This window comes from Oncorhynchus masou, chromosome 13 (assembly GCF_036934945.1).
Source record: "Oncorhynchus masou masou isolate Uvic2021 chromosome 13, UVic_Omas_1.1, whole genome shotgun sequence".
NCBI classification, from domain to species: Eukaryota; Metazoa; Chordata; class Actinopteri; order Salmoniformes; family Salmonidae; genus Oncorhynchus; species Oncorhynchus masou.
This window is the reverse complement of record NC_088224.1, coordinates 3,991,717-4,003,923: the sequence shown is the minus strand read 5'-3', so window position 1 is coordinate 4,003,923 and position 12,207 is coordinate 3,991,717. Positions and strand designations below refer to the sequence as shown.

Sequence of the window (12,207 nt, the reverse complement as noted above, 5' to 3'; positions counted from 1 at the left end):
TACAGGTATAACTATCTACATTATAGTACCAGTTATCCGACAGGATGACCTCACTACAGGTATAACTATCTACATTATAGTACCAGTTAACAGACAGGACGACCTCACTACAGGTATAACTATCTACATTATAGTACCAGTTATCCGACAGGATGACCTCACTACAGGTATAACTATCTACATTATAGTACCAGTTAACAGACAGGACGACCTCACTACAGGTATAACTATCTACATTATAGTACCAGTTAACAGACAGGACGACCTCACTACAGGTATAACTATCTACATTATAGTACCAGTTAACAGACAGGACGACCTCACTACAGGTATAACTATCTACATTATAGTACCAGTTAACAGACAGGATGACCTCACTACAGGTATAACTATCTACATTATAGTACCAGTTATCCGACAGGACGACCTCACTACAGGTATAACTATCTACATTATAGTACCAGTTAACAGACAGGACGACCTCACTACAGGTAGAACTATCTACATTATAGTACCAGTTAACAGACAGGACGACCTCACTACAGGTATAACTATCTACATTATAGTATCAGTTAACAGACAGGATGACCTCACTACAGGTATAACTATCTACATTATAGTATCAGTTAACAGACAGGACGACCTCACTACAGGTAGAACTATCTACATTATAGTATAGTATCAGACAGGACGACCTCACTACAGGTATAACTATCTACATTATAGTACCAGTTAACAGACAGGACGACCTCACTACAGGTATAACTATCTACATTATAGTACCAGTTAACAGACAGGACGACCTCACTACAGGTATAACTATCTACATTATAGTACCAGTTAACAGACAGGACGACATCACTACAGGTAGAACTATCTACATTATAGTATCAGTTAACAGACAGGACGACCTCACTACAGGTAGAACTATCTACATTATAGTACCAGTTAACAGACAGGACGACCTCACTACAGGTATAACTATCTACATTATAGTACCAGTTAACAGACAGGACGACCTCACTACAGGTATAACTATCTACATTATAGTACCAGTTAATAGACAGGACGACCTCACTACAGGTAGAACTATCTACATTATAGTACCAGTTAACAGACAGGATGACCTCACTACAGGTATAACTATCTACATTATAGTACCAGTTAACAGACAGGACGACATCACTACAGGTAGAACTATCTACATTATAGTATCAGTTAACAGACAGGACGACCTCACTACAGGTATAACTATCTACATTATAGTACCAGTTAACAGACAGGACGACCTCACTACAGGTAGAACTATCTACATTATAGTACCAGTTAACAGACAGGATGACCTCACTACAGGTATAACTATCTACATTATAGTACCAGTTAACAGACAGGACGACCTCACTACAGGTATAACTATCTACATTATAGTACCAGTTAACAGACAGGACGACCTCACTACAGGTAGAACTATCTACATTATAGTATAGTATCAGACAGGACGACCTCACTACAGGTAGAACTATCTACATTATAGTATAGTATCAGACAGGATGACCTCACTACAGGTAGAACTATCTACATTATAGTATAGTATCAGACAGGACGACCTCACTACAGGTAGAACTATCTACATTATAGTACCAGTTAACAGACAGGACGACATCACTACAGGTATAACTATCTACATTATAGTACCAGTTAACAGACAGGACGACCTCACTACAGGTATAACTATCTACATTATAGTATAGTATCAGACAGGACGACCTCACTACAGGTATAACTATCTACATTATAGTATCAGTTAACAGACAGGACGACCTCACTACAGGTATAACTATCTACATTATAGTATCAGTTAACAGACAGGATGACCTCACTACAGGTATAACTATCTACATTATAGTACCAGTTAACAGACAGGACGACCTCACTACAGGTAGAACTATCTACATTATAGTACCAGTTAACAGACAGGACGACCTCACTACAGGTATAACTATCTACATTATAGTATCAGTTAACAGACAGGATGACCTCACTACAGGTATAACTATCTACATTATAGTATCAGTTAACAGACAGGACGACCTCACTACAGGTATAACTATCTACATTATAGTACCAGTTAACAGACAGGATGACTACTGTGTCTACTGGTTGACTGGGCTGAGTGTCTGTCTACTAGTTGACTGGGCTGTGTGTCTGTCTACTGGTTGACTGGGCTGTGTGTCTGTCTACTGGTTGACTGGGCTGTGTGTCTGTCTACTGGTTGACTGGGCTGAGTGTCTGTCTACTAGTTGACTGGGCTGTGTGTCTGTCTGCTGGTTGACTGGGCTGTGTGTCTGTCTACTAGTTGACTGGGCTGTGTGTCTGTCTACTAGTAGACTGGGCTGTGTGTCTGTCTACTGGTTGACCGGGCTGTGTGTCTGTCTACTAGTTGACTGGGCTGTGTGTCTGTCTACTAGTTGACGGGGCTGTGTGTCTGTCTACTAGTTGACGGGGCTGTGTGTCTGTCTACTAGTTGACTGGGCTGTGTGTCTGTCTACTAGTTGACTGGGCTGTGTGTCTGTCTACTAGTTGACTGGGCTGTGTGTCTGTCTACTAGTTGACTGGGCTGTGTGTCTGTCTACTAGATGACTGGGCTGTGTGTCTGTCTACTAGTTGACTGGGCTGTGTGTCTGTCTACTGGTTGACCGGGCTGTGTGTCTGTCTACTGGTTGACCGGGCTGTGTGTCTGTCTACTAGATGACTGGGCTGTGTGTCTGTCTACTAGTTGACTGGGCTGTGTGTCTGTCTACTGGTTGACTGTGCTGTGTGTCTGTCTACTAGTTGACCGGGCTGTGTGTCTGTCTACTGGTTGACCGGGCTGTGTGTCTGTCTACTAGTTGACTGGGCTGTGTGTCTGTCTACTGGTTGACTGGGCTGTGTGTCTCTCTACTAGTTGACTGGGCTGTGTGTCTGTCTACTAGTTGACTGGGCTGTGTGTCTGTCTACTGGTTGACTGGGCTGTGTGTCTGTCTACTGGTTGACTGGGCTGTGTGTCTGTCTACTAGTTGACTGGGCTGTGTGTCTGTCTACTGGTTGACTGGGCTGTGTGTCTGTCTACTAGTAGACTGGGCTGTGTGTCTGTCTACTAGTTGACTGGGCTGTGTCTGTCTACTAGTTGACTGGGCTGTGTGTCTGTCTACTAGTAGACTGGGCTGTGTGTCTGTCTACTAGTTGACTGGGCTGTGTGTCTGTCTACTAGTTGACCGGGCTGTGTGTCTGTCTACTAGTTGACTGGGCTGTGTGTCTGTCTACTGGTTGACTGGGCTGTGTGTCTGTCTACTAGTTGACTGGGCTGTGTGTCTGTCTACTGGTTGACTGGGCTGTGTGTCTGTCTACTAGTTGACTGGGCTGTGTGTCTGTCTACTAGTTGACTGGGCTGTGTGTCTGTCTACTAGTTGACTGGGCTGTGTGTCTGTCTACTGGTTGACTGGGCTGTGTGTCTGTCTACTAGTTGACCGGGCTGTGTGTCTGTCTACTAGTTGACTGGGCTGTGTGTCTGTCTACTAGTTGACCGGGCTGTGTGTCTGTCTACTAGATGACTGGGCTGTGTGTCTGTCTACTAGTTGACTGGGCTGTGTGTCTGTCTACTAGTTGACTGGGCTGTGTGTCTGTCTACTAGTAGACTGGGCTGTGTGTCTGTCTACTAGTTTACTGGGCTGTGTGTCTATCTACTAGTTGACTGGGCTGTGTGTCTATCTACTAGTTGACTGGGCTGTGTGTCTATCTACTAGTTGACTGGGCTGTGTGTCTGTCTACTAGTTGACTGGGCTGTGTGTCTGTCTACTGGTTGACTGGGCTGTGTGTCTGTCTACTAATTGACTGGGCTGTGTGTCTATCTACTAGTTGACTGGGCTGTGTGTCTATCTACTAGTTGACTGGGCTGTGTGTCTGTCTACTGGTTGACTGGGCTGTGTGTCTGTCTACTAGTTGACTGGGCTGTGTGTCTGTCTACTAGTTGACTGGGCTGTGTGTCTGTCTACTAGTTGAATGGGCTGTGTGTCTGTCTACTAGTTGAATGGGCTGTGTGTCTGTCTACTAGTTGACCGGGCTGTGTGTCTGTCTACTAGTTGACTGGGCTGTGTGTCTGTCTACTAGTTGACTGGGCTGTGTGTCTGTCTACTAGTTGACTGGGCTGTGTGTCTCTCTACTAGTTGACTGGGCTGTGTGTCTGTCTACTAGATGACCGGGATGTGTGTCTGTCTACTGGTTGACTGGGCTGTGTGTCTGTCTACTAGATGACTGGGCTGTGTGTCTGTCTACTAGTTGACTGGGCTGTGTGTCTGTCTACTAGATGACTGGGCTGTGTGTCTGTCTACTGGTTGAGTGGGCTGTGTGTCTGTCTACTAGTTGACTGGGCTGTGTGTCTGTCTACTAGATGACTGGGCTGTGTGTCTGTCTACTAGTTGACTGGGCTGTGTGTCTGTCTACTAGATGACTGGGCTGTGTGTCTGTCTACTGGTTGACTGGGCTGTGTGTCTGTCTACTGGTTGACTGGGCTGTGTGTCTGTCTACTAGTTGAATGGGCTGTGTGTCTGTCTACTAGTTGACTGGGCTGTGTGTCTGTCTACTAGATGACTGGGCTGTGTGTCTGTCTACTAGATGACCGGGATGTGTGTCTGTCTACTGGTTGACTGTGCTGTGTGTCTGTCTTCTAGATCTTCTCCATAGACCAGTGACGACCGGATACGTACCTGAAGAAATCTGGAAAAAAGCTGGTGAGTATCTCTCTCTCTCTCAGTCTTTGTCACTGTCTCTGTCTCTTTCTCTCTCTCTGTCTCTCTCTCGCTCTCTGTCTCTCTCTCTGTCTCACTCTCTCTCTCTCTCTGTTTCTCTCTCTCTTTCTCTCTCTCTCCCGCTCTCTCTCTCTCTCTCTCTCTCTCTCTCTCTGTCTCTCTCTCTCTCTCTGTCTCTCTCTCTCTCTCTGTCTCTCTCTGTCTCCGTCTCTTTCTCTCTATCTCTCTGTCTCTTTCTCTCTCTCTCTCTCTCAATGAATTTAAATTCAAAAGGCTTTATTGGCATGGAAGCTTTACATTGCCAAGCAAGTGAAATGGATAATCAAAGCCTCTTCGACCTACAATTGGCGCTCTGGTACTGCTCGCCGTCCGGTAGCAGAGAGAACAGTTTTTGACTAGGGTGGCTGGAGTCTTTGACAATTTGTAGGGCCTTCCTATGACACCGCCTGGTATAGAGGTCCTGGATGTGTCAGGAAGCTTGAACCCAGTGATGTACTGGGCCGTACACACAACCCTCTGTAGTGCCTTGCGGTCCTGTCAGGATGCTCTCGATGGTGCAGCTGTAAAAACATCTGCCATGCTGATCCTCAACACTCAGGGGTGCATGCTCAGTCCCCTCCAGTACTCCCTGTTCACTCATGAATGCATGGCCAAGCACGACTCCAACACCATCATTAAGTTTGCTGACGACACAACAGTGGTAGGCCTGATTACCGACAGTGTGGTGCCACAACTCTCTCAATGTGATCAAGGCAAAGGAGCTACGGGAAAAAGAGGGCTGAACGGGTCGAGAGTTTCAAGTTCCTTAACATTGACCCCCCTTTGTTTTTACACTGTTTCTACTCACTGTTTATTATCTATGCATAGACACTTTACCCCTGCCTACATGTACAAATGTCCTCTAACCTCTAACCCCCAGACATTTACTCGGTACCGGTACCCCCTGCATATAACCTCATTATTGTTACTTTTTATCAAATCAAATCAAATTTATTTTCAAATACACAACCATAAAATGGGTTCTATAACTGATTCAGGTATTATTTTTTTATCAAATCAAGTCAAATTTATAAAGCCCTTCGTACATCAGCTGAATTCTCAAAGTGCTGTACAGAAACCCAGCCTAAATCCCCAAACAGCAAGCAATGCAGGTGTAGAAGCACGGTGGTTAGGAAAAACTCCCTAGAAAGGCCAGAACCTAGGAAGAAACCTAGAGAGGAACCAGGCTATGAGGGGTGGCCAGTCCTCTTCTGGCTGTGCCGGGTGGAGATTATAACAGAACATGGCCAAGATATTCAAATGTTCAAATGTTCATAAATGGCCAGCATGGTCAAATAATACTAATCACAGGCAGAACAGTTGAAACTGGAGCAGCAGCACAGCCAGGTGGACTGGAGACAGCAAGGAGTCATCATGCCAGGCAGTCCTGAGGCATGGTCCTAGGGCTCAGGTCCTCTGAGAGAGAGAAAGAAAGAAAGAGGGAAAGAGATAATTAGAATTAGAGAGAAAATGTAAATTCACACAGGACACCGGATAAGACAGGAGAAGTACTCCAGATATAACAAACTGACCCTAGCCCCCGACACATAAACTACTGCAGCATAAATACTGGAGGCTGAGACAGGAGGGGTCAGGAGATACTGTGGCCCCATCCGATGATACACCCGGACAGGACCAAACAGGAAGGATATAACCCCACCCACTTTGCCAAAGCACAGCCCCCACACCACTAGGGATATCTTCAACCACCAACCTACCATCCTGAGACAAGGCTGAGTATAGCCCACAAGGATCTCCGCCAAGGGGGGCACCAACCCAGACAGGAAGATCACATCAGTGACTCAACCCACTCAAGTGACACCCCTCCTATAATTTTTCACCTATTATATTCGGCGCATGTGAGAAATACAATTTGATTTGATTTGATTTGATTATAACTGTGGCATATAGCCGAGGGATTCGCATATAAAGTGCCAGAAATAATTCATACTCTTTGTGTCACGAGTCTTGCCTCTCCTTGTTCGGGCGGTGCTCGGCATTCGACGTCACCGGTCTTCTAGCCATCATTGATCCTTTTTTCATTTTCCATTGGTTTTGTCTTGTCTTCCCACACACCTGTTTTCAATCCCATTCATTACCTGTTGTGTATTTAACCCTCTGTTTCCCTTCATGTCTTTGTCAGAGATTGTTTTATTGTCAGTGTAGTGTGATGTTGTATAGGTGCGCGTCGGGTCCTCGTACCCATGTTTGTTTATGTACATTTAGTGTTATGGAGCATACTCCGTGGACTTTATTAAAAGACTCCATTTGACTCTCCTGCCTCCTACTTCCCTGCCACCTATTACACCTATGCATGACACTTTGACATATTCCACATTTTGTTGTTAAATCAGTTGTTTTTCTCACCCATCTACACACAGTACCCTATAATGGCATCACAATACCCTTTAATGACGTCACAATACTGACGTAATGACATCACAATACCCTATAATGACATCACAATACACTATAATGACATCACAATACCCTATAAATCAAATCAAATCAAATTTTATTTGTCACATACACATAGTTAGCAGATGTTAATGCGAGTGTAGCGAAATGCTTGTGCTTCTAGTTCCGACAATGCAGTAATAACCAACAAGTAATCTTACTAACAATTCCAAAACTACTGTCTTATACACAGTGTAAGGGGATAAAGAATATGTACATAAGGATATATGAATGAGTGTTGGTACAGAGCAGTACAGAGCAGCATAGGCAAGATACAGTAGATGGTATCGAGTACAGTATATACATATGAGATGAGTATGTAAACAAAGTGGCATAGTTAAAGTGGCTAGTGATACATGTATTACATAAGGATGCAGTAGATGATAGAGTACAGTATATACGTATACATATGAGATAAATAATGTAGGGTATGTAAACATTACATTAGGTAGCATTGTTTAAAGTGGCTAGTGATATATTTTACATCATTTCCTATCAATTCCCATTATTAAAGTGGCTGGAGTTGAGTCAGTGTGTTGGCAGCAGCCACTCAATGTTTAACAGTCTGATGGCCTTGAGATAGAAGCTGTTTTTCAGTCTCTCGGTCCCAGCTTTGATGCACCTGTACTGACCTCGCCTTCTGGATGGTAGCGGGGTGAACAGGCAGTGGCTCAGGTGGTTGTTGTCCTTGATGATCTTTATGGCCTTCCTGTAACATCGGGTGGTGTAGGTGTCCTGGAGGGCAGGTAGTTTGCCCCCGGTGATGCGTTGTGCAGACCTCACTACCCTCTGGAGAGCCTTACGGTTGAGGGCGGAGCAGTTGCCGTACCAGGCGGTAATACAGCCCGCCAGGATGCTCTCGATTGTGCATCTGTAGAAGTTTGTGAGTGCTTTTGGTGACAAGCCGAATTTCTTCAGCCTCCTGAGGTTGAAGAGGCGCTGCTGCACCTTCTTCACGATGCTGTCTGTGTGGGTGGACCGATTCAGTTTGTCTGGGATGTGTATGCCGAGGAACTTAAAACTTACTACCCTCTCCACTACTGTTCCATCGGTGTGGATAGGGGGTGTTCCCCCTGCTGTTTCCTGAAGTCCACAATCATCTCCTTAGTTTTGTTGACCTTGAGTGTGAGGTTATTTTCCTGACACCACACTCCGAGGGCCCTCACCTCCTCCCTCACCTCCGTCTCTGTAGGCCGTCTCGTCGTTGTTGGTAATCAAGCCTACCACTGTTGTGTCGTCCGCAAACTTGATGATTGAGTTGGAGGCGTGCGTGGCCACGCAGTCGTGGGTGAACAGGGAGTACAGGAGAGGGCTCAGAACGCACCCTTGTGGGGCCCCAGTGTTGAGGATCAGCGGGGTGGAGATGTTGTTGCCTACCCTCACCACCTGGGGGCGGCCCGTCAGGAAGTCCAGTACCCAGTTGCACAGGGTGGGGTCGAGACCCAGGGTCTCGAGCTTGATGACGAGCTTGGAGCGTACTATGGTATTAAATGTCGAGCTGTAGTCGATGAACAGCATTCTCACATAGGTATTCCTCTTGTCCAGATGGGTTAGGACAGTGTGCAGTGTGGTTGAGATTGCATCGTCTGTGGACCTATTTGGGCGGTAAGCAAATTGGAGTGGGTCTAGGGTGTCAGGTAGGGTGGAGGTGATATGGTCCTTGACTAGTCTCTCAAAGCACTTCATGATGACGGAAGTGAGTGCTACGGGGCGGTAGTCGTTTAGCTCAGTTACCTTAGCTTTCTTGGGAACAGGAACAATGGTGGCCCTCTTGAAGCATGTGGGAACAGCAGACTGGTATAGGGATTGATTGAATATGTCCGCAAACACACCAGCCAGCTGGTCTGCGCATGCTCTGAGGGCGCGGCTGGGGATGCCGTCTGGGCCTGCAGCCTTGCGAGGGTTAACACGTTTAAATGTTTTACTCACCTCGGCTGCAGTGAAGGAGAGTCCGCATGTTTTCTTTGCAGGCCGTGTCAGTGGCACTGTATTGTCCTCAAAGCGTGCAAAAAAGTTATTTATAATGACAAAGTGAAAACATGTTTTGAGAAAACAAATTGTGCAAATTTATTGATAATGAAATACAGAAATATCTTATCCTGCCTGTTATGGCTGCAATCCCCCTATCGGGATAAGTGTCATCAACAACCACTGAATAGCATAGCGCTACATACAATAAATATTACTATAAATATTTATATTCATGAAATCACAAGTGCAATATAGGAAAACACATGCTTAGCCTTTTGTTAATCCACCTGTCGTGTCAGATTTTGAAATTATGCTTTTCAGTTTGTCGCGTTATGTTCAGAAAATCCACAGGAAAGACAACGCAGACGAAAATTTCAAATAGTTTCCATTATGTCCACAGAAACATGTGAGACGTTTTTTATAATCAATCCTCAGGTTGTTTTTAAAATATAAAACCAATAATATATCAACCGCAAATGTCTTTCACAGTAGGAGAGGGGAAAACAATGGCTGTCCAAATTCTGTTGCGCGAGCAAAATTTATGTGACCACTTGACGCGATGTTATCATTCTGGCTCATTTTTCAAAATAAAAGCCACTTCCTGTTTTGATTTTCCTCAGGGTTTTGCCTGCAATATCAGTTCTGTTATACTCACAGACAATATTTTGACAGTTTTGGAAACTTTAGAGTGTTTTCTATCCAATACTAATAATAATATGCATATATTAGCAACTGAGACTGAGCAGCTGGCCGTTTACAATGGGCCCCTTTTCATCCAAGCTACTCAATACTGCCCCTACAGCCATATGAAGTTATTTACATAAGTATTCACGCCTCAGAGTCGATACATGTTAGAAGCATCTTTGTCAGTGATTACAGCTGTGAGTCTTTCTGGGTAGGTTTCTAACGGCTTTCCACACCTAGATTGTATAATATTTTTCTTTAAAAAATTCTTGAAGCTCTGTCAAGTTAGCTGTTAATCATTGCTAGACAGCCATTTCCAAATCTTGCCATAGATTTTCACATCGATTTAACTAAACAACTCAATGTCATCTTGGTAAGCAACTCCAGTGTATATTTGGCTTTTTATATTTGTGTTTTAGGTTATTGTCCTGCTGAAAGGTGAATTTTTCTCTGTGTCTGTTGGAAAGCAGACTGAACCAAGTTTCCCCTAGAATTTTCCCTGTGCTCAATTCCGTTTCTTTTTAACCTAGTCTTTACCGATGACAAGCATACCCATTACATGACACAACCAACACCATGCTTGAAAATATGAAGAGTGGTACTCAGCGATGTTTTGTGTTGGATTTACACCAAACATAACAATGTGCATTCAGGACATAAAGTTCATTCATGCAGTATTACTTTAATGCCTTATTGCAAACAGGATGCATGTTTAGAAAATGTTTTATTCTGTAGAGGCTTACTTCTTTTCAATCTGTCATTTAGGTTAGTATTGTGTAGCAACTACAATGTTGTTGATCCATCCTCAGTAATCTCCTGTCACAGCCATTAAACTATGTAATTGTTTTAAAGTCACCATTGGCCTCATGGTTAAATCGCTGAGCGGTTTCCTTCCTCTCCGGCAGCTAAGTTACAAAGGACGCCTGTATCTTTGTAGTGACTGGATGTATTGATACTCCACCCAAAGCCTAATAATAACTTCACCGTACTCAAAGGGATATTCAATGTCTGCTTTTTTTGTATTAATACCCATCTTCCAATACTGCCCTTCTTTGCAAGGAACTTGAAGCTATTGACAGGCTCCACTGGGGTTCCGTCGATGTGGACGGGAGTGTATAGTCCAGAATCAGATTGCTGGTTTTACTGAGAGAGGTTGTTGTCCCTGTAGGCTGTTTCATCGTCGTCAGTGATCAGGCCTGCAACCGTAATGCTTGGCCACGCATTTGTGGGTGAACAGGGAGCACAGGAGGGCACTGAGCGAACACTCCTGTGTGGCCCCCGTGTCGAGGGTCAGTGTGTTGGAGGTGTTGTTGCCTACCCTCACCACCTGGGGTCCGTTCGTCAGGAAGTTCAGGATCCAGTTGCAGATGGAGGTGTTCAGTCCAAGGGTCCCAGTCTTGGTGACCATCTTGGAGGGGTCATTGGTGTTGAACGCTGAGCTGCAGTCAAAGAACAGCATTCTCACATAGGTATTCCTCTGATCTAGTTGCAGTGTGGAGAGCAGTGGAGATTGCATTGTCTATGGATCTGTTGGGGCTGAATGCAAATTGGAGTGGGTCTAGGGTGTCTGGGATGATGGGTGTTGATGTGTTATAACCAGCCTCTCAAAGCACTTCATAATTACAGATGTGCTACAGGGTGGTAGTCATTGTGAAGCCTTAGAGTTCTTGGGAACAGGAATGATGGTAGTCAGTTTAAGACGTGGGGATTACAGACTGGGACAAGGAGTAGTTGAAAATGACAGTGAATATGCCTGCCAGCTGTCCTGAGCATTCTCTGAGAATGCGCCCTGGAATGTTTTAGCTTAGCTCCAACCTCAGTGTTAATCCAGGGCTGTTGATTGGTTAAGCAGTGGGGACAATGTCGGCGATTAATTTACTAATGAAGCCGGAGACTGAGGTGGTTAGCTCGTTGATGCTATCGGCGCAGTCCCAGAACATATTCCAGTCAGCGCTAGCAAAGCAGTGTCTCCCTCCATCCACCTCCCCAACCTCCTCCACCTCTCCAACCTTTGGTCCCTCAGTCTCTCAGTCCATCACCCCATGTCTACCACCTCCTCCACCTCTCCAACCTCTGGTTACCTCAGTCTCTCAGTCCATCACCCCATGTCTACAACCTCCTCCACCTCTCCAACCTCTGGTTACCTCAGTCTCTCAGTCCATCACCCCATGTCTACAACCTCCTCCACCTCCCCAACCTCCCGGTTACCTCAGTCTCACCCCTCAGTCCATCACCCCATGTCTCAGTCCAACCTCCTCCACCTCCCCAACCT

At 45.1% G+C, this 12,207-nt stretch overlaps 1 protein-coding gene across 1 annotated transcript in view; it reads left to right on the top strand.

The window, feature by feature from the left end:
- The window catches only part of LOC135551622 (protein CBFA2T1-like), an 80,409-nt gene that overhangs the window by 49,407 nt on the left and 18,795 nt on the right, over nucleotides 1-12,207 (top strand). The window contains 2 exon segments of the mRNA XM_064982812.1: nucleotides 4,707-4,766; nucleotides 7,592-7,608. Of these exon segments, the coding sequence (XP_064838884.1) occupies nucleotides 4,707-4,766; nucleotides 7,592-7,608 (77 nt within the window).